This window comes from Paramisgurnus dabryanus, chromosome 15 (assembly GCF_030506205.2).
Source record: "Paramisgurnus dabryanus chromosome 15, PD_genome_1.1, whole genome shotgun sequence".
NCBI classification, from domain to species: Eukaryota; Metazoa; Chordata; class Actinopteri; order Cypriniformes; family Cobitidae; genus Paramisgurnus; species Paramisgurnus dabryanus.
In genome coordinates this window covers 29,394,503-29,418,611 of record NC_133351.1, presented here as the reverse complement: position 1 = coordinate 29,418,611, position 24,109 = coordinate 29,394,503, and the positions used below count along the sequence as shown (strand labels likewise).

Below are 24,109 nucleotides of genomic sequence, written 5' to 3'. Positions count from 1 at the left end.
CCTTGGGATAAACCAGCAGGGAGGGCCACATTACTGCATCTGGTCAAGTGTTGCTCATCCAGGGCGCCGGGGCCCACAGGGAGGCCTTATTGGGTAGAAATAGAGTGAGTTGAGGGGGGCCAGGGTGGTCCTTATTTTTCAACTTTTAAAAGTTCATGCTCTCACCCCACCAATATGTTTGAATAAATAAATATTAATTTTCAGTATTAATATTTAGAGGTTTCTCAAGACCTTTGAAGTTTAACACATTTGCGTATTATGTGATACTTTGTGCTTGCATGTATAATTGTTTAATAATTTATACTTATGGCAGCAATGGACTTATTTGACCATGCTCCATGCAATTAAAACTCCTGTTTTAGTTGTGATATGTCTTTCAAAGCAAGAAAGCTTCAATGTGAATGAAGCACAATAGACAATATACACTGAGACAATGGCTGAAGTAACAAGAAGCAAGTCCGCTATATGGTTACACGGATCAGAAGAGACTGAAATAACTGGAACAAAGTTACCCTCCAAGAAGCAAGATTTATGTGTGTTTTGTGTTTTTAAATGGTACAGTTTTTGCAAAAAAATAAATATTGTAGGAACAATTCAAAATTTTGCACAGTGTATATCCTAACACATTTAGGGGGTGAGATTTGAACATAAAAAATTACCCATAATAAGGACCACCCTAAGGGGGGCTTTAAATATTGTTTTGGGCAATAGGGGGGCGTTGAAGTGAGAAAAGTTGGAGGATAAATCCTGCTTGTAAAAGCTAACTCGTTGTTTTTCCTGTATTTGCATGTAAATTACTTGTACAAACTGTAACAGCATTAGACTCAATGCAGCTTGTGTAGTTTGCATGCACTGGGTGGGTTGCATAATGCTCTAAAACATTTATTCAAATAGTTGAATTGATGATGAAACTTATTACAAATTACATATATAAATATTTTTTTATTAAATATTAGCCAATAAATAGCAGCGAGAAACTTGAATTGCATCTTGTGTCAGGAGCTAAACCTGGTCGGACTTTTATTTTGAAAGTGTGAACACAAAGTTTTAAACAAAGTATTTAGTTTATGCATTAAGTACCTTTTTAAACCGAAATGCATGCAATCATCCTGGATCCTGACATCCTCATTCCTGTTATTATTGCCATAACACGACTGGCCAATTTCTATTCCCTGCACACAGTCAGAGCCCTGCACACACGCTGAGAGGCATCATAGGTGTCCTCCTCAAGTGCCTGCCCTGAACATAAATAAGCAGGCTGAGCTGAGAGTTGAATGTCTGTCATTAGTGTTTTATTTTAGTATTTTTTATTTTACTTGCTGGGGCTTTCACTTCTTTTGGGCTCTTGTAAAACTGTGTTTTAACGAGTTAAAAGACTGGTTGTACTTTGCTTTGACAGCGAGCGTCACATGCTGCGTGCATCTTTGTCAGACATTATAGTTTTAATAGTATTAAATGTTACCAGAAATGGATCGTAGAGTTCTCTCCATTCAAAGCCATGTTGTTAGGGGATATGTTGGAAACAAAGCGGCATCTTTTCCACTACAGGTAAGAACAGAAAAAATAGAGTTCATTAAATGCCTGCAAGTTAGCGTAGCTAGTAGTTAAAAGCTGCTAGTTTTACAAGCACATCAGATTTACTGACTTTACATTTCTTCATAGGTGCTCGGATTTGAGATTGATTCCATAAACTCGGTGCAGTTCTCAAATCACACAGGTAACAAAAGTTAACTAAATATAAAATAAATACTGAGTCTGATTCAAATCACGTTTCTAGTAATACTAGTTAGTTAATGTATGTAAGGATAGTTTCTGAAAATAACAGCATTTTGCAAATTAACGTTAACGTTAGTTATAATTTTAAAACAATACGGGCAGTCCCGTAAATTGTAACATAATATTTAAAGTGCACAGCAAAAATCCAATATAATTCACATAATTAACCTAGGAAATCACAGTATTGTTTAACCCTATTGATGTCAGAAGGTTCCAGGTCAAAGTTCAACTTGTATTGTGTTTAACACCACGTACTCCGGCAGGCATACAAAGCAACATGTGTTTTTGAAGCTTTGTAGTGATGGGTGATTTCGAAGCACGCTTCATGAGGCTTCGAAACATTTATGAATCTTTTGTTTCGAATCATTGGTTCGGAGCTTGTTTCAAACTGGCCAAAGTCACGTGATTTTAGCAAACGAGGCTTCATTACGTCATAACTGTTTCCTTCTGACTAATAACACTAACATTTTGTCTACTTTTTGTTTATAGACAGATTTAATTACAGAAAATGTGCATAATTAAAAAGGGAGTTTTTGCTTTTGCCATAAATAAAACTAAAAACACAGAATACACTTTTAATGATGTCTTAATTAAATTAAATAATGTATTTTCATAAAAACATATTTTTAGAACAATCATGCTATTATTTTGTAAAAAGTGTAAAATGTTTGGAGAGATCTTGCTGCTTTTACACTATTTTGACCAGGAGGTGTCGCCAGCGTGTATGGTGTTTCTAACGCTTCGAAAAACCGAGTCAATTTACGAAGCAATTGGTTCAATTGATTCAAAGCTTCGAAAGCTTAGTTTCTCCCATCACTAAAGCTTTGAACTGTGTTTTTGAAGCTTGGATTTTGCTTACAGTGCGCAATATAACGTGTTCATGTTTCACGTGTGAAAAAAGGATACTTATAGAAGTATCCTTGGTTTCAGGGGGAAAAGAGCCACATTTGGAGGCTTGTATGTGAAGCATAGATATGTACACTAGATGTCGCCTTGGCTACGGCAGTTCATTGTACCGAATGCGTCAAATAGAGCCGCCATCTTGAAACAGGGGAACCCCGCATCAACGTCATCATAGGCTATGTTTTAACGGAAATAAAATCACCATAAATCGTCATAAAATGCGTTGTTCTTTAGGTTCATTTCAACAGTCAGACATGCATTTAGCATTGACCATAAAAAAATTAAAGTTTTGATATTTTGAAAATCTACTTTTTTTAACTATAATGCATAGTGCTAGTAGTCGTAACATCCATACGCAACACAAACGTCCACCATCGTCCATGAATTCGAAGTACAGGCGGAGATGGCAGCATTACCTAGCTACTTCCAATGACAAGACCCCTTATTCCAAGATGGCAACGGTTTTGACGCATGCTTAGAACCCAAAGGCGACATCTAGTGTATAAATCTATGTATGTGAAGGAGCCTTCGAATTGGGACAGTCTTCGTCGCGGCCCCGGGATGTAATTTGCCTTCAGCCCCCGAATTGGGATGCACCATGCCTTGGCTATCCCAAGATGCAATGCGCGCCCAGGACGTTAGGGTATTTTGAAATAAACATTCAAAACTGAAGTTAAATAAAAGTGAATATTTTGCAAATTAAAGGTCCTTGTGACTGTTTTATAATGTAAATGAAGTTTTAGTGATGTGAATTAATATTATTAAAGTGACGCAACTCCCCCCGTAGGCTAGACCATCTAATTTCAGTTCGCTTTGTGGCATTACATCGAGCCTTGCCTTCAAAGTCCGCGGCCTTAAAGGCTGAATTGGGATGCACCCACTGTCATCAAAAATGGGCTGATGTCTTTCTTGTTCTATGAAGTCCCTCATTCAGAAATACGTATCGAGTTCTGATTGTGTAGCTTGTTAAGTGTGTTGTGATTCGATAGCAGCATAGCTTGCTGTTAGCTTAGCTGGGGACCTGGCGTATTCCAGTGGGCGGAGTTTAGTCAAAAACTGTTCTAGTGACGTCATTAAAGCAGGAAGTAGAGGGCTGTAGTCCAAACCAGCTGTTCGCTTTGAAAGGGGAATTCTGTTAAAGAAAATATATCGCCTGACAGTGAATGTTGAGCTTTTACACTTTACAGGTATTATTTATGTTATTATATCATCAACATTACACACTAAATAGGGTTTAAAAAATAGGATCACAAAGGATGTGACCTTTAAATCAAATCATTAACATACAGTCAAGTAGGTGAAAGTCGTGTATACCCCAGACAGAGCATGTTATAAACACAGTTTTATAAAATGGTTCGTTCCAGTCCTTGATTCTGATTGGTCAATAACTGTTTTATTTATGATACAAATATTTATACAGCACACACATGAGATACACAATATTTGCATCCCAGGTGGCAAAATTTACACTATGCCCTTAAGCTATCCAGTGGTGTGTAGTATAAGGTGTGTAGTATAAATTAAATACAGTGTGTTTTTTCTAACTCAAGGAAGGCTGCATATCTCTGCTGCCACATCATCATGCATCAGCATTTGGCCTCTTTTGAACGATACATGAAGTGTATATATCATAGCCTCAAATCAACAACAATTCTTTGCACACATTTCAAAAACATTGTAAGATTCGAGTCAGCACTTACATTGCTTTATTTTTTTTTTTAAATAAGCCTAAAATGGTAGCAAACTAGTCCGCGCAGAGCTCACCCAGTTTTGTTATGACATATAGAGATATATATTTACTGTAGAGATGAAGACATGCATGTTATTTTCTGTTTTGTTGTAAAGTATTCACATAATGTTAAACCGCCCTTGTTGAGAGAACTGGGAGAGCACAAACGTTTGATACATGATTTACATTCACAGTACTGCATTTATCGAAATTTGAAACACCTTTTTGTGGTGATGCATTGCATTAGTTTCAGCTCCTCTCTTTAAAGTTTTAATGTCATGACCATGGGGACGGGAACCGTTATGACGTTGCCATGGACACTTACTAGACCGTCTCATCCTATTAAATGTTGAGCAGGACTCTAAAGGGCTCATTATAGTTCTGCGTAAGTTCTACGCCGTAACCTTGACACCATAGGCTACGCATCCGTTTTCATTCTAAATCTCTGTGTCGATGTGCACTTACACATGCAGACCGCTTAACGGCAGTATGTACACACATTGAGTTAAGTCACTCCTCCTAGTACGACCATCTTAACATTTTTGGAGGTTGATGGTTTAACGTTGCAAATGGGTGCTGTTACTTTAGGTCAAGCTGTGCTGAATTTTCCAAGATTATCAGTAGGCCTCTTGTGTATATGTGGGAGTGTTTATCCGCTTAATTTCCCATGCAATCTTAAATCTCACCCTTCTCTTTTATTTTGAGAACTCTGTAGAAGCCCTCTCCCACCGTTCTGGGTCAAATGCCAGAAAACACTTGATTCTTACTTACAGAGAAACTGCTGTGCTCTTCATGCCTAATTCTCTCAAAAACATCCTGATATGTAATACTTTCATACTAATAAAACCCTCTCCAACATGATATCACCCAAGAATACTTCTTTATAGTGAAATAAACTAGAATAAAACAAATATATATTGTTTAAAAACTAATGTCGTTGTTGAATAACTCTGTTCAGGGCTCGACAGTAGAGTGCCGTAGGGATGATGTATTTTTGTAGACCAACCCGGAAGCGAGATAGCGTTTTAGAAACATACATGAAACATGAAAACATACATTCCAAAGCATATTATCATAATTTTTACTCCACTACATTTAATAATTTCAAGTGTCTGGTTTATATTTAATATTTAAAGGGGCAATCAGTAGGATCTAACCCCATCTAGTGGTGGAATTGTATTTTGCATTCAAACGAACAGTGCTTACCAGCTCCTCCTCTTTCCAAATGCGTGTTGCAACTACGGTAGCCGTTATGTAATCGCTGATCTCCTTGTCCGTTGCAGCTGGTTCACATGTTCTGAATGAAAACGCGTTGTAGAAACGCTTTGGTAGGCTAGTGCTTTTCTTCCCTCTCTGCTATTATGGTTTATCAATACGGCGGAACGATATGGAAGCCTCCTTGGATTTACCCGTTCAATGTAAGTAAAGAGAAGAAATTCTAAGCTTACAAAGAAAAGTCAGATCACTGGCAGAGGTCATTTGACACCAACGAGGACGTATTTATGAATAAAGACATTGATTTTGATTAATAAAACACTTAAAATCCTACTAATTGCACCTTCTAGTGTTTTTTTTTTTTACTTAGTAAAAAGTACAAAATTTTTATGTAATTAGGTATTAAATCAATTTAAGTATGCAATACAAAAGGAATATGATTATATGCTTTAGAATGTAGTGAACATTTTTAGTAAAGTAAACAAATGTTTTCCCAAGACGACACACTCTGATAAAGCACAGATGCTTGGAAAATTTACTCAAAGTACTCAAGTAGTGTCCGCCTCTGTTAAAATATCCACTTTGTAGGTGTGAGCAAAATTGTGCTGTTTTTGGGTGTGTTCTTATTGCAAACACAATCATGATGGTGTTTTGTTGAAATTGAATCTCGCTCTCCTTCTCAAATTAATGGGTGAAATTATTAGAAGATCCTCTTTGCGAAATTATGTTTTTAAATGTGTTTAAACTAAGTTTAACAGAACTGTCAGAAGCTTGTTATGGGGATGACATTGATCTCGAGAGACTGCTGGTGGGCTAAGCCTAGCTTTTCAATTAAAGGCATTTAGACTTCAAAATGCCTAAAAGTTGTGTTCATCTGTGAAGATTATCTTGTTGGACAAATTGTGTAAGTGTCATAAACGTTTGTTAAGCACAGAGATTATTTTTTGTGATAATGCAAAAGTCTGGGAGTAATGAATAGTGAAAAAACCAGTGTCCCGCTAACTTCCATGTTGGCCTACAAAAATACTGTATTTTCCGGGACTATAAGTCACCCTTTAATGTCTACAACTGGGAGAGTCCGCTATATGCTGCTCCTGTATTTATGTAATTCAATGGATTCAGTGATGTGGAATGACTTCGGGACCTTTTTGAACTTGATTTGGCTTGTCCTATTAATTTAGCCTTTTCACCCTCCCAGGTATGTTCTGTATGGTATTGTGTTAGCCGAATAAATGTTAATGTTACGTTAACATGTATGGACACCTATTTAGCCTGCGGTTCTGTGTGCCATTGTTTAGTTGAATAAAGGTCCAGAATAAAGGTCTGTTCTTTGGCTTGGATTTTGTAAAACCATTTTCTAAATGTTTTTTCCTCTTCAAAACGTATTTTTGACTGATGCGACTTATAGTCCGGAAATACCGGTACATCATCCCTGCAGGACTCTATAAGGAAAGGATAGTTTTTATCAAATTTTCTGTGATGATGCTTTGACATTCCTTTGAAATATGAAACTGCTATTCTTGGTTTCGATATTATACGAAAGAAGTCAGATGTTGTTTATTTAATCAATAGTATTTTGTTTTTGGCTAAACATTTTTGTGTAAAGAGAGAAAGAGCAAAGCCTTTCTTTAGTCTGTTCCTGAAGACTTCAAATACAGTAGTATTTTAATATACATCACATTTGTGATTCTGCTAATCATTTTCTAAGCTGTGGAAACTGTAGAGGTGCAGCGGACATGACAAAGACATTATGAGTGAGCATGCATGAGTCTTCACAAACAATGTTTAACTCTTTCACCGCCAGCATTTTAAAAAAAAGTTGCCAGCCAGCGCCAGCGTTTTTCATGATTTTCACCAAAGTTTAATGCCTTCCAGAAAATGTTCTTCTTTAAATAAATATATACCAAATGAAAGAACAGACCCTCTGCTTTCAAACAAAAAAAAACGTTTCATCCTACCTTTAGTGGTTCTTTTGTAATCAGCTTTTGAATATGGGTAGGTTTCTGCAAAAACACAACATTTTGAGCAAAAAGCAGAGATAATTCCATTTTTGTGACAGATTTTTCATAGAGATCCCATTCAGAGCGATCTTTAAAACAGACACGGACATGCAGCCGCTTGCCATAGGGCAATACTTCCGGGTTTAAAAAGTTGCGGAAGGGCGCCACCTGGTGGATAATAGCGGTATTGCGGAAAGACAGAAAATCTCATCATTGGCGGGGAAGCGTTTTCTCTTAATTGACGAGATATCTCGTCAATGGCGGGGAAAGAGTTAAATGTTTAAGACTAATTTTGGTGAATTCAGAGCAAGCGGGCGGCAGAGTGACGTCATTGCCTTAATTTAATGTCAATATTATTAAAACCAAAGCAGCACAAATGTTTAAGTCTATTTTGGGTAAATTTGGAGCATGGCGGGTGGAGTGACTTAAAATGACCTATAAATGTTCTTTTAATATCTCATAAAAACCAATGCAGCACAAACAAAAATTTTTACGGCACAAACCAGCACAAACTATTGAAAATATTTTGCCGAAGTTCTGCATTGGGTGCAGGGGTAATCGTTTGATTATTTATTTGCTTTTTATAATATTTTTTATTAATTTATCTATGACAAGTCACTAGTTTGGTGGACAAAAAACAGATGATGTTTTACTTTAAGGGCACCTGGCAATACGGTCATAACTGTAACCTTCTTCAACCTGATGCCATTAATCTGAGAGCGTCATTGATGTCTGGGCACAGTGTAAATTTAAAACCCCTGGTTTAAAACATAAGTTTTAATATTGATAGCTCAAGTTGTATTACATTTAATCCAATTTTGCCCCAGCACTTTTGGAGTCATGGTTATTAAATTTATTATTAAACACTGCAGAACTGAAGCCTCATTCAGCATGCAGACTGAAGTGAATGGATCTTTCATTAAATTTAGAAGTGAAACTTGGATAAAGTTCATGTTTTTTTTTGTTCATGGTCAATAGTGTTGATTGTCTGAATTTGAAGGTGGCTGCCTCCACCAGATGTGATATCTCTTTTCATGAGGTTGTTAGGAGGCATTTCTAAATCTGTTGAATAGGGCTTTTGTCATGTGTCTTCACCAAAAAAACAAAACCACTCTGTATTTGTCCTTTGTAACTGTAGTTGCGTTATAAATAGAGCTGGTCCAAATACCATTTTTAATAACTTTGAAAGTGCTGGTTATGCGGGAATGTAAACTTTTTCCCAGCCATTGAGTTATCTCGTCAATTAAGAAAAAAACCCTTCCCTAACGATGATGAAATACGGCAATCCATATTTCCGCTATTATCCACTGGATGGCGCTCTTACCCAACTTATAAAACATGGAAACATCCACTAAGGCCAAAAACAGTTAAAACTCTGTGTATATTTTGATCATCGCTCTGAATCTGATCTAACAAAAGTCCTTTACAAAAAAGAAATTATCTCAGCTTTTTGCTCAAAATTTTGTATTTTTAGTTTGGAAGCAGGGGACTGTTCTTTAATTTGATATATTGTATGTTAATATATTTATAGAAGAACATTTTCTGGAAGGCATTAAACTTGTGAAAATCATAAAAAATGATGGCGCTGACTGTAAAAAAAATGCTGCCAGGGAAAGAGTTAATGTGACATTATGATGGTAGTAATAATATAATAAAAATTATAATAATAACAATAATAATTTAATTATAAAAAACTATAATAGTCAAACATGCCAACTATCATCATCAAGGCTTGCAATAAGCCACTCTATCATCGATAGACACAACCCTACACCTAGGGGTGGCTTGAGGGTCAGTCTCACTTTGGGGTAAAATATTTCTTAAACCTTGAATAAAGCAGCCAGTAATGTCAGCAGAAAAGCTCACTGATCATCCCCACTGATTTTAGTTTCAAAACAATCAAATTCTCATGTAATTTCACAGTAAAATTGTGGTGTGTGAACTGTTCCTTTTATTTTGAGATATTGATTCCCTTATTTACATGAACTAACATTTATCATTGTTAAAGGTGCAAAAGAGGATGTTTGTTTGTTTTTGCAATATTACTTGAAACTGTATTTACTAAATGATAAAAGACTATTTATTAGGTACACTGAAAGTAATAATATTAATATACGTCATCTGTGCACAAGATAGGGCCTTAAAAACATCAGCCAATTGCTCATGCGGTAATCGCATCAGCGATTGGCCCTCTGGCTCTTCAATCACTGCCATTACGATCCTTGTGAGAGACGTGCACGCTCCAGTAACTAAACACAGGCGACGCATGCGCATAGCGCATGAAACTCCGTCTTAAGTTTCGGTTTGTTTTCATTGTCGATCCTGCTTTCCTCCTCGAATTTGCACCTTAGAAGAGAAAAAACCCGAAGGAGGACGCAAAAGAGAGACTTTTTTTAAGCCGCTGGGAATAGACGAAAATTGTCAGAAGAACGTAATCGTAAACAGAGTCGTTATTGGAGAAACATTTCAACGCTGAAGAGCAATGAAGGAACAGAGAAGTGTCAAGACAGACGCGCAGTTCGCAAAAATTATTCTTTCTTTGTGGAATAATTATTGTTGTACTGTTATTCAGGTATATTGACGTTGTTCTTGTTCTGTAGTTGTAAGGCAGTGACCAGTCTGCTACATGCTAGTTGAAATGGGAGTAGCGTCGACTGATCTAACGTTTTAACGTCTTATGTGTTTATTATCATATCATTTCACATAATGAATCCACTGACGTGACACAGCATATGCCGGTGGTAAACAAACACTCTGTTCAAATATTCGTGCACGAGTTTTGGAAGGCGTTCCCTAGAAATGAGCTGTGAAGGAGGGAGGCTGTTCTTACGCATGCGCTCATTTAAAAAACTCAGTAACCGTTTCTGGATTCTGTCAGCGAAAAAATCCTCTTTTGCGCCTTTAAACAGTAGGCGTCATAAGAAAACAGCAGTTTTTGTGTGGCTCCTCTTAAAACTAGCTTAAATCCATGTGAGTTGCTGCTCACTGTACATTTTTTAGCATACGGTACATTTCTTTTTTTTTTACTGTAATGACTCCCACAAGGTCAGCTGTTTGTGAGACACTGGAGACTTGCTGACATGTACACTAATCGAATTACACATCACCTTTGGTCAAATTTCTTTGCTTGTCTGGTCACATCACGGCCACATGATCTTGTGATGTGCAGATGTGACTAAGACCCACTGTGTGCATGAGAGAAGGAGAGAGAAAAGTGTTATACGCTTTAATCCTTTGATTCTCATTGAAAATTAATATCCCTTATTAGGTATTAAAGACTAATTAAAATTTAGTTTTATCAGTGTTTAACTATTTTAAAGCAGCAGTCTGTAACTTTGGCCTCTCTATCGCCATCTATGTTTGAATAAAATAACATTTATTTGCAGAGTTATTTTGTGTATGTGTGTTGTGCTTCACTTCGCTACTCTGCACAGATTAATCTGATATCGGTTTGCAATCTTTTTACTAGGATATGAGCACTGGAAAGGTCAAGTGTTGAATGCAGAAGAATTGCATGTGCTGTACGATGGGATCAAGCTCAACAATGTGAACCATTACGACTATGTACTAACAGGTATAGTCAATACCTCCTGTTTCTCTGTCTGTTAATATCATTCATCTTATCATTGGTGCTTGCAAAGTTACTATTTCTATATCTTACGGTCATAAGGGAACTAAACAAACCTAAAGTATTAAAAATGTTCTTTTTTTCTGGCACTATACTGTATGTGCTAAACATTTGTTGAGATGTAAAATTACTACTTTTTATCTGTGATACTTGTGGTGTTCCCCTAATTGATAATAACATTTGGACTAAAATAGAGATCTAAGCCATATTTATGGACCAGAATAAGGGTGGAGGCTTTTGCCAGGGTGCAGTACAAACACCCGGTTAAACATCAGAATGTACAGAGCGATGTTTGTGCTGAAACTAAAACAACAAACAATCACACCCTTCATTTCACTTTCACTCACTTTTACTTCACTTACACTTGATACAGCACCAAAGGTTAAACTATACTAGCGAGTGTAGTAATAATGTAATGTATAGAAGAAGGTGCTAAGCTATGCCAATGTCAGCTGACTCCCCAGGGGTTGAAAAAATCTACTAGGAGGAAAAACCCTCCTGGCTTTTGCAGCAGTGGTCTACCGTCCTGTTTACTGATGACTCGCCTTGCACAGAAATGATGGTCGTCACCATTACTGGAAAGGCAAGGTGAGCCATATGCTGAGGTCAGCGTGGTCCCCAGCTTTAGCTTTGTAGGAGGTGCAACAGTCTGGGAAGGCATTATCAGTCAGCACAAAACAGATATTGTAGATGGCTCAGTCGCTGCACGTTCTTACCTCAGAGACATCATAGAACCCATCATCATCCCCCAATTCCGCCAGCACACCCCCAATTTTTTCTTTATGGATGATAATGCTCCACCACATCGTGCCAGAATTGTCACCGCTTGACTTCAGGTGGCCGGAGTGCCTCATATGGTATGGCCAGCAATGTCCCCTGACCTGAACCCCATAGAGCACGTCTGGGACCAGCTGAAGAGACTGGATGATCGTACCCCACCCCCATGTGACCTGGCAAAACTCCGTGTATCACTTGTGAAAGAGTGGAATGTATTGCCTCAGTACAACATCATGAGGCTAGTGAGGAGCAAGAGACATCGTTGTCAAGCTGTAATTGCAGCAAATGGTGGTAACACCCGCTACTGACATTGTCAATTTTTGTTATTTGGGGCTATCCTTGTTATTGTCTAAATTTTTGGGGTAATAAAGATTAAACTAATGAAAATGGTGTTTCTTCTCATTCTGTATGTATGGTTTGTATGTATGTATGTATGTATGTATGTATGTATGTGCATACAACAATTTCTCGTTTGGCTCTCAACGAAGGAGGTTGCATTTTTCTCTCCTTCTCTTCCCCATTACCTTCCTTTCTTTTCCCTCTCGTCTCGTCTCGTCTAGTTTTGTCTTAGCTTTGAGAGACTCCCCACTGCTCTCGACACTAAAAATCATGGATTTGATCAACTGGTCTCTCAACACAATTGACACCATCTTCTCGACGAGAAGCTTGGGTTCGGGGGAACCTGTCTGCCCTGCCGGATTAAGTTCTGCCCTGGTTTGTTGAGAAATTAAGAAGAGCGTGACAGCTGTCCAAAGCCCAAAAAGGCTACCCGGGATGATTGAAGCAGTGGGCAAGAGCGGTCAGCACTCAGGCTGGGACTATTAACCGCATTATGGATAACAACATGGAAATGACCCGCAATATGGATAACATCATGGAGAAGCTCACGGATTTAAAACAGCTGATGGACCAGAATGACTAAGAGAGTAGTCATGTAAAGGAATGCAGCTACTCCCCCGAAGACCAAATAATTAAAATCTTATCTGCTTTCGGTTCCCCTTAACCAGCACTGGCCTCGGCCAAAGCCGCTGTTGGAACAACAACTCCCCCGGAAGAGCACTGCAGCGAGACGCCCTTGCGTTCCCTCCCCCACCTGCTGATTGTTGACTCTGTTGGACCTAATAAAGGTTGTCCCCATGGCAACTTGTGTAAATGCTTTGACATCCTGCGGGCAGAGGCACCGAGATTTGGATGCCAGGCGAAGCGTCTCTCTCCAGGCCCACACACACACAAACTTTTACAAACACACACACACACACACACACACACACACACACACACACACACACACACACACACACACACACACACACACACACACACACACACACACACACACATGCATTTTATGCCATACAAACTGTATATTCTATTCCCCTTACCTGCCCCATTCCCTAACCCCAACCATCACAAAAACCTTTCTTGTACCTTAGATTTTCAATAAACATCATCTTGTTTGATTTATAAGCTTCTTTCCTCATGGGGACATCAAAATGTCCCCACAAGGTCACAAAAACACTGGTATTCCTATCTTGTCCCCACAACGTGATAATTACCAGGTACACACACACACACACACACACACACACACACACACACACACACACACATATAATATATCGTCGCTGTCCGATGAAAACCACGTATGTCCATTATGCCGATTTTGAGATTTTTCGACAGTATGTTTCACATATCTAAATGGCCAATGAAAAGTTGTGAAATCATGTCATCTGATTTTCACGTATATCCATTTGGTGTCAAAGCTGTCAATCACGCCGCGTATCTCCCGCCCTGTGGAAGCATCTCGCCGGTCTCGTGAAGTTTCATCGAAGCCAATGACTTTCCTTCATCGAGGTAAACTTTTTCCCCTGACGCCATACGTAGGTCTAGGAGTGACAAAATTACGGTAGGACTGTGCAAACAAAGTATCTGTCTAGCATTACCATATCAGTGTATTGATTCATTGTCCCTTCATAGTTTGCAAGAGACATTTAATAAATGTATAATTAATATTAAATAAACTAAGCGTATTTAATAAACTAAGACGTAGGCTATTTAATAAACTGAGCGTATTCATCTGTCAATATGAAACGCGACTTGGCCTAATTAAGGATCAGAAGAACACATATCGACCACCGTTACTGTAAAATATCCACGTATGTCCATTTAAACTAAATTTTGGTCAAATGTGGATTATATCATTACACTGACAAGAATATGGTTAAACGTAAAGAAGCCGTACCAAGTATGACAACGCTACATTCAACTGCTTTTGAAATACTGTGTTTTTTTCACTTCCTGAAAAGTAACCGTTTTGGACATACACAAGTTTCATATATATATATATATATATATATATATATATATATATATATATATATATATATATATATATATATATATATATATATATATATATATATATATATATATATATATGCAATTACCACCCAGTACCCCTATCCCTCGCCTTCGCCGCTTTCTATCCCCCAGCCTGACGGGCGGGCATGTGACCAGCACTAGGAACGGCTGCAAGACCGGATGGCTGCTTGCCTGCGCTGGGCTATCTCCACCCCCCCCATTCCCCGCTACCCTGTTGTAAAGTGTACTGACTATGTGCTTATGTTGCTGAGGTGTTTTTCCCTGTTCCCACACTGTAGTCCCTTTGGAGCATAGTCTGTTTTTTTTTCTCCTCCCCACCCTCATGTAATGCTGTACTTCCTCCTCAATTCCCTGTCGATTTGTTCTGTCTACCCCCTTGTCAGATTTTATGTATTGAATGTATGGACAGGTTGATGGATCATTTTGCTGGTGCCTGTGACCAGGTGACAAATAAAGTGATTGTATGTATGTATGTATGTATGTATGTATGTATTCAGGGCCTGAAGTTAACTTGGTTAATGTGGCAGGTGGATTTACAAATATTTTTTATGATATTCGGGCCGCGGTCGGTCGGGTCGTTTGAAATTAAGATGCCAATTAACTATTTTAAACAGTTACTACTTTTAAAAAATGCGGGCCAGGGAGCAGTTCGGGTACAAAATTAATTTTTTATTTTTTTGCGGTCAGAGTTGCAGGCGGGTTAGTTGAAAACGTCGGTCGGGTGCGGGTTGTTTATACATTGACCCGCGCATCACTGATTTGCATTGGCTACCCACCAATTTGGCCAGTAGATTGACAGTGTTACCTGCAATTGCAAAATTCACCCGCATTTGGTGCGTGGTCGGGTGTTCGTTTCAGGCCCTGTATGTATATGTATGTATAATTTTTAGATGTATAACTAGATAAATGTTTTCTTACCTGTTGTCAGGTTACAGTAGAGATGATTCCTTTCTGCGTATGGTGGTGGACATTGTACAGGAGCTAAAGGAAGCAAACCCCAGTCTAGTGTATGGTGCGTATAATAAATGTGTGACTAGTTCAATTGATCTTATGTTGTTTATCTGTACAAGAATTTCTGGAGCACTAGTTATTTTAAACATAAGTAAGTGATCTAATCTGTTTTGTATTTTAGTCTTGTGTGGAGCTCAGCAGATGAAGGCCTGTGCCCGGTTGCATGAAACTCCTTAAGTGAGGGTTTCCCTGAGGGAGAAAATTTATTTAAGAGCGTTGCAACAAAGGTCTTAACTGTCACCCTTACCTAAGTGTTGATACTAAGTATTTTACGATAGTCTCTGCCAAAACACGGCAGCGGAGAAGCAGTTGCTACGGTTACAAAATCTCACAGCGTAAACAAATCAACGCACGCAGCTCAACAGACGGCGAATTTGTGTACAATGAAACATTGCAAATAACAGACTGTAAAGTGCCGCATGCATGAAAACTCAAAGTAATTCAAACTGGAAACACTTTATTTTGACGGACGATCAAACCGCCATTCTTCTGATAAATGCGCATCACTTTTCTCTAGGGATTATTTCGATTGTTAGAAATGCGCGTTTGTGCTTCATTTTCTTAAAAAAAACATAAAATCAGCCATCGCGTGTGACGTTAAGGGACCTGTTTTAGTCCCTTAAGTTTTTAAGGGAAAATGGGACTTAAGGACTTTGTAGCAACGCATAGCAGACCCTTAAGGTAATACTTTAGCATTCAAGGGTAAATACTTATTGACAGCCTTAAGGTTCACTTAAGGGTTTTTCTTGCAACCCATTTTTTATTAAGGGTACCCTTAACCTTATATTTAAGGGATTTCTTAGCTTAAGGACTTTCATGCAACCGGGCACTGACCTTCATTACAGTAACATATTGTGCAGATTGTTGATTTTTTATTTTTATTTGCATTTTAGTGTGTGATCCAGTATTGGGAGATAATGGGGCTTTGGTAAGCACATCTCTTTATATTTTTTCTTTTTATCTGGAAATAAACCGTCCACAAAAAAGCCCACAACATTTGCATTTAAACCCTCTGGGGCCGGAGTCGTTTGGCACACTGGTTTTGACATGCCTTTACATACACGTGGCTAATATCACCTAATACTGTATTCAGCACAAACTGTGCTAGACTTATATGTGAGTAACATATTGGTATTTTCAGAGAAATGCTGTTTATGCATGGTTTTAAAAAATATATTTTAAAAGTTGCAGAAATAAGGCCAAGGAACACATACTAAACATTTGTTCACAATCAAAAAAGGAATGTACTGAAACTAGTAGAGTTGGGAATATGCTACAAAAAGAAAACCATTTTACCCACTCATTCACATGAAACAATTGATTTATCTTTTGTAAGACGCTCTTTGTTGTGTAACCGCAGTATGCAAGGTCATAAGTATTGATGTGATTCATACCTGAGGAGTTAAAACCCAAACCCCCAATGCGTCAATGAGGAATTTTGTGCTTGAAGGAATTTGAGGAGAATTGAAGAGAAAACGTTTTGCTCGTAGTTTAATATCAAAATAGTGTACAATAAAATCTAAATAATTAGGATCATATGTACATTTTCGTACACAAACATTTTAGTAGACAACTTTGTGTCAGTTTGGAAAACAGTTCCTAAAGATGCAAGTGAACATCACATGCCTGTTCTGCAGTGCTAAGTTATTTAAAAAGCTGTTTTCAGATTCCCATCTACAGATGGTCCAACTTCTATTCTTAACGGTGTATTAATAAGTGTGTTTCTGTAAGCACGTATAGACTGTTTCATCGGACACACGTGCGGTAGGGTTGTGCCGATAGACGATAGTATCGTGTATCGACGATCTTCAGACATATCGCCAACGGCAGGCTTTCATGGCGATAGTCATGACGATAGTTGGCGAATGGTTACTATTATTATTATTATCATCATAGTTTTACATTAACATCCACAATGCATGCTTTTCCTCACATGAGGGTTTGTGGGCTTCACTTTACGCGGAAGGCTTGTAAAGAGAGAATTCCTTCTTGCACGTACCTGCACTTAATGCGCGCGTCTTGGACTCCTTCTAGCACCCGCGTCATGACCAGCTGCGCTTCTCTCTGTCTCACGTGCACGCGCTCTCGCGTCTGTCCGAAGTCTAAACATAAAATAAAGTAGTAATCCTTATGTCTTTGTTCAGTTTAATGCATTTCATGCGAGCTGAGGCAAACTTTACTTTTTGTTTAAAATATGACCCGCTGCATGGCGCCTCTCTCACTTTCGCGTACGTGCAGAGAGCTGCGCTCTGTCCGAAGTCAGATCACTAGGTATTAATCCTGTTTATGATATGCATTTCAAGGATTCAAGAAGTTGTAGCAATACATCCCTCGTGTTTATTATATGTTTGTGTTTAAAATATGATCGCGTTCCGCTGGACCGATGCGTTTAAAAAGGCTCATCTGAGAGCACCACTGCTTGACACGTGTAGCCTTCTGCAACAGCACTAAGCAAATGCAGAAGTCTTTTGCTATCATTTTAGTGATTAGCAGTGTCGTGTCGTCCCCTTACCTGTTCTCAGTCAAGATGTAATGTTAATGCTCGTATGGCTCTCTGGTATCTCTTGGCATTTGATTCTTAAATATATGATGATAACCCATTGAACTTTTGACGGCGCTGTACATTTTGCACCTGACCGACTGTATTTCCGAAAATCACGGCATCCTTTTAAACCATAGTGCCTCAGTGATGTGAGGTGTGGTCGACTTCACGGGATTGGCGGGCTGCCGTGCATTGCGCGGATCGGCGGGTGGCCGCGTGGCAGGTGCACAGAATTATCTGTTTGTTTTTAAATCATGCATGGTAATGTTACTGATGTCACACGCCGGTCTGCGTAGCTCAACACGACGTCAAACACGCATCTCCGGACCCAGTCTTTACTACCACAGGTGCTTGTAACGCTAACCAGACATCCATATGCCATCATAACCACAATAAATAAATAAACCCACATGATTATCGTTTTTGTGATCGATCACGTTCGAGTACTCGAGCAATCGAGTACTCATGCCCATCCCTCCTTGTTATATTAATAAACTATTTTAAAAGGACTTTGTTGTTATTTATTCTTAGTGGAGTTACCGGAAGTTACATGTTGACCACGAAAGCCCCTTGTAAGGGCCCGAGCCCCGAAAGGTGCATAGCCCTATTGTTTTTGCTCTGATTTATTTTTTTATTTTTTATATTTTGGGGCATTTTGGGACGTCAGAGTCGTCGGCCATTAGGACCAGGGAAAGGTTGGGACACGGGCGTGGCAGGGTAGCTCTGTAGCGCCCCCTGTAATGCAAAAACAAACATAAAAATCAGAGAAACCGGAAGCAGAAAAATTTCTTATTGTGATGCCATGCGGGGTGTTTGTTCGTCTGAAGATTCCGATCGCATCTGTGCCTATTGTGACTTCCGGGTATAGCGCCGCCACCGGGGGCCAGGAATTGTGTCAGTCACAAAGGTGGATTTTTTTTGACAGTTCCATGCGATGTTCTTTTAAATACTCCTCCTAGAATATTCATGCGATTGACACCAAAAGCTATATTTTATGTTGTTACTGCTGAAACCATCTATAAACTCTTTAAAAACAGGTCGCATATGGCATCACTTCACTCACGTGTAAACAATGGCATCACGTCACTCGTGTGTAAACAATAGCGCAATGTATGGAATCCTAATGCAACACACACTTAAAATGTCCTGTAGTACTACTTTGAAAGGAGCCTAACTAATAGTGGCCATCAAGGACAACATGATAGCAAATATAAATGAGAATAAATGGAAAAATATCCTTCTCCAATCGCTCTTTAACATGCAGCTGGAGTTCCATTGCCTTTCCAGACATAACTGAAGATCTTTCTCATGTGTGTGTATAATTTTTATCATCCAAACACGCAGTAAAGTCTTCAGATTTAATAAAACTTGTCATTGTTTGGACATGTTCATAACGTCTGGATTGGTCACCTATTAATTTTTAAATGAATAGCAGGTACCACCTGTGGGCGTGATCTCAATACAGATTAGAGGTCAGACAGGAGAAACGATACCTCTCTTTGTCATTGTTTGGACGTGTTCATAACGTCTGGATTGGTCACCTATTAATTTCTAAATGAATAGCAGGTTCCACCTGTGGGCGTGACCTCATTACAGATAAGAGGTCAGACAAGAGAAACGAGAAACCTCTCTTTACTTTTATACAGATTACATAAACGGGCAATATTTGTTTTTGATTTGTAATCAGCTTGTTTAAAAGATAAACACCAATTAATTTTTCTTTTGAAAGACAGTTGGCAAAGACAGAGGTGCATGTAAACGAACCATATTTGTTTTCTTTATTTGACAAACAAACAAAGATTTGTTGTTATAAATGTACACAAATAAAAGTAGACCCTTCACAGGTTTAAATGATGTCTTATAAAAAAAAACACTTCAAAACACGCCCTGACGTTTTTGGACCCCAGGGTATTAAGCTGGCTTTATAGTTCTGCTGCAGTTTGAATTTATACTTCTGTGTCATGGTCTTTCGTGTCACATGTGGTTGCTATGAGGCAATTTCGTTGGACAGTATCAAGAGTTTTTATAGAAACATCAGCAGTGGTGAACATAAAACTGACTTTTGCTACAACTGGAGTTGTTAAACATAGCTCCTCAACTTGGTCCATCATTGTTTTTACCATCGTAAGCGGAAATGGTTGCAAGAAAATGCAATGCAGTTCTTTTTGACCCAAGGGAGAGGTTCTAGCAGACCAATCAAAGTGCTTGCAGTCCTGTAGCATTGACGCATTGTTAATCTTGGAAAGAGGTGCACATAAGGCTACTGCATAGGGTTTGCATCTCTGCGTAGGCAACAGCGTACAATCAACATAGAAGTATAAAGACAACTTTAGTTCAGTGCTTAAATGTAATGCTTTATTTAGAAGAAACATCTGTGTGTAGTTCAGTAGTTTGTGACTTTGCCATGTTCTGCTTTGTTTGTAGTATGTTCCTGAGACCTTGGTACCAATCTACAGGGATAAAGTAGTGCCAGCTGCTAATATCATTACACCCAATCAGTTTGAAGCAGAGTAAGACATCTAAATGTACAACATTTGGTCCATCCCATTTTCAACATCCCTGTATGTCATTAATACAAGTGTATATAGTATTGTTAAAAGAGTATTGCACCTTTCTCTTACAGGCTACTTACGGGCAGAACCATCAGAACTGAAAAAGATGCAATTGAAGTAAGTCAATTTCAGCTGATCCTAAAAATGTCAGTCAGTCTTACATAAAGCTCACATAATACACAGTATTTGCATTTCTGATGTACCTATAGAGTAGTATTACATCCTTTATATCTCTGAAGAGTCTTTAGTTTAATCAGATTTATAAAAGAAAGATTAACTTTATAGATAAAAGTTTACAGAAAAATTCAGGAGTTACAAACTGCGGGAGGAGCGAGTCACGAGTCAACACTTTATACAACACTGACTGGATAACTTATGATTCACTACATGTTTGTGTTATTTATATAATATGCACGCGGCTATTTTCAACATAACACAAGGTCCTACTCACCGCATACAACTCATGACCCGGTTGGGACTTTTCATTGAAATCCAGTGCATCAAACACACGTGCAAAACTCTGCTATCCTGGATAATAAACTATATCCATTCTTCTCCTAACATCCAAAAACACACTTCTTCTTTTGTGCCATTGTTTTGAAATTAAAGAAAGCTGTCGCGTGATGTGATGTTTGTAAGTTGTAGCAGCTCCCGTTGATTGACGGGTGGGTGGGGTTTTCCGGGGGAAGTGTCCATAAAAATAAGTGATATGTATGACTTACCCCTGAAACGTCAGCTGGGCCCGTAATCGAAAAAAACTTTCGAAACTTGTACAAACCCTGGCGAAGTGCATTCGGCACAGAAATACTCTGTAACAAGTGCTTTTTTTGACACTTTGCCTACGTTTAGCATGAGGAAACAACTCTTAAACAGTGTTAATAGGTCAGAATGCATTAAATACCATTGAACCACGCCTTAATGATTTTAGTTTTTTTAAAGATAAAAGATGCTTTGTGGTTTTGAGGAATATTTGAAAAAAGAAAATTATACTTTAATTGCATTTACTGCACTCAACAGTAACATTACACTGTATAAAGTAAAAGTTGGATCAATTTAACAAAGTAAAAGCGTTTTCTAAAATGTCGGGAAAAGAGTTAAGTGAAAAATTTAAGGTGAAAACTTTTTTTAAATTAATTCAATTGGTAACACCTCACTTTATGTGAAAAATTTAAGTTGAAAATGTTTAATTATTTAGTTGTTTCCAATTTCAGTAATTTAAAAAAAGTTTTCACCTTAAATTTTTCAATTAACTCTTTCCCTGGCGTTATAGAAAACGCTTCCCTGCCATTGCAGAGTTTTTACAGCAATCCATATTTCCGCTATTATCCACTAGATGGCGCTCCTACCCAACTTATAAAACACTGAATGTCAAAAATGGACTATACTTCGGCCTTAAGCCTAAATATTCCTTCTGTTTAACTTAAACTGCAAGTATGTAAACTCAAACTGTTGGTTGTATTTCAGGTCATGAACTTACTGCATTCAAAGGGTCCACACACAGTAGTCATCACAAGTTCGGACTTGCCTTCTCCTCTTGGTGACCAGTACTTAGTTGCTATGGGTAGCCAGATAACGGGTAAATCATTTCATTTTTACTTTATATTAAAAATACCAACCACACAATACAAATGTTGGTGTGGGACACGTTTACCTTTCCTGATTTTTTTCCCTTGGTCGCACAAGGAGTGGTGGCATTATAATGCCAAAAGAAGCATCTGTTTTTAAATAAAATAAAAAATGTAAATACAAAAAAAGGTAATTAATAATTTTAAATATATTGGGTTTAGATCTGAAGGAGTCGCTGTGGGACAGCTGGGTTGTGTAAAGGTTAAAATATGTGTGGGTCTGGTTTGCTTTTTTATCCTAAACATGGATGCGTGTCTGGCAGTTTACATCTGTTTATAAAACATGCTCTGACTCTAAATTCTGATTGGATGAGGGTTGTGTTGTAAATGACAGGTGATCGTGCACTCGTGACTAACACTAATACATTTTCCATGCCATCTATTACGTTGCTGGGTAACCTTAACCCATGTAATTTGTATATCCCTTTATCTACTGACCTGGTTTTAAGAGGAGCATGCAAGACAGAGTAGCAGTGCCCTCCTTTCAGATGTTTTTTGTGGGGATTTATATCGGAAAATAAAATATATTATAATAGAAACTAAATTTATTGCTCTTTTACATAGACCAATTTGTAATGCATTAATGCAAGAATATAAGTCTCACAAACAGGGTCACAAATAAACTTTGCCATTTGTATTTGCACAAGTTTTTAACTGTAAAAAGTTTTTACATTGTTGTTTGCCACAAAAATCAGTTGACAAATTTCTATATTATTGTGCTTTTATCTAGAAAAACACAGCTCCCCCAGTACATATACATACTACTGTGACATCTGTTTCACGTCTCTTTGAGTAAATATTTAAATTACCATGCAAAGTTAAACTTCCTTGAAGATAAGCATCGTTGGTCATGGACCATTTTTCAGTCCTTATTGTTGAGACTTGTAATGGGGAGTCATTTTTAAATGTTATTAAGTTGTTTACATACAACTCAGTTACCTCTTGAAATTCACTTCCTGGACTCACTCCCCCCTGCGTTTTCCCATTTCCAGCCGTGGATATAAGTATTATGCTTATATAATATTATATAATAATTAATTTGCATTTCTGTAGGGTCAGTGACATTTAACAAAATGACTGTCAGTACATAATTTCTATCATCAAATGGCTTTGAAATATGAAACTACACTTTAAGCTCTCCAATGATATATTGTTTTTTAAGATATTTTCATGTTTAGGATATTATTTTTAACAAATAAAATATACCTGAGCTTGGCATAACTACCAGATTGTTGTTACAAAAATAACTAAACATTAAGAAATATCTAGATTTTTTTGTTGCTTTAGTTTTAAGTCCCCTTGGAAGTGTTTTAAAGGAGAACTTGATTCTTAATCTACTTTTTTAATCACAGTTAGTGTGCAATGTTGCTGTTTGAGTATGAACACCATCTGCAAATTTACAACGCTCAAAGTGCAATGCAACGGGAGATATTTGCTTTAGCATAAATCGCTTAAAAAAAATTGCCTGCAACTAAGCCTGTTCCTGGTGTTGTGGCATCACACTGCCAAATAAACCCTGCCCTTGGGAACACATAACATAAGGGTGAGGCCATGTTGGGCTGCATTTTATGTTTTAGCAAGGATGTAGACAAAGAACATCTTTGTTTTGCTTCGCTAGCCAGTTACCTTCATGCTAATTAATTCATATGCCTACAAACACATGCAAACTTCTTTTTAATCCCACCAGCGAACTTCGAATGTTGGCGTTTGTGTGCTCCGTGTATATTATTAGGCTGTAGTAAAGCCATGGTTTGTTTTTTGTTATAGCCTCATAGTTTTGGCGACAGATATTTCATTCTATAAAGACAAAACTAACGGTGCTATACAGTCATTATAGCGTTCACTGTAAATCCACATCTTGCAAATAACAGCATTCTCAATCTATCATTCTTAAACGTCCTGTTAGACCCGTAAAAGTAAGGGGCGTGATGTGTTTGGACACTGTCCGTTAAGTGGTTAGCGAATTGCA

At 38.0% G+C, this 24,109-nt stretch overlaps 1 protein-coding gene across 1 annotated transcript in view; it reads left to right on the top strand.

Moving 5' to 3' along the window:
- Positions 1–1,014: 1,014 nt before the first annotated feature.
- The window catches only part of pdxka (pyridoxal (pyridoxine, vitamin B6) kinase a), a 29,808-nt gene continuing 6,713 nt past the window's right edge, over positions 1,015–24,109 (top strand). The window contains exons 1-8 of the mRNA XM_065292984.2: positions 1,015–1,548; positions 1,663–1,717; positions 11,093–11,197; positions 15,339–15,422; positions 16,315–16,349; positions 20,388–20,473; positions 20,587–20,632; positions 21,980–22,091. Coding sequence (XP_065149056.1) covers positions 1,456–1,548; positions 1,663–1,717; positions 11,093–11,197; positions 15,339–15,422; positions 16,315–16,349; positions 20,388–20,473; positions 20,587–20,632; positions 21,980–22,091 — 616 coding nt within the window. The 5' untranslated portion in view covers positions 1,015–1,455. The remainder of the gene's footprint in view (positions 1,549–1,662; positions 1,718–11,092; positions 11,198–15,338; positions 15,423–16,314; positions 16,350–20,387; positions 20,474–20,586; positions 20,633–21,979; positions 22,092–24,109) is intronic.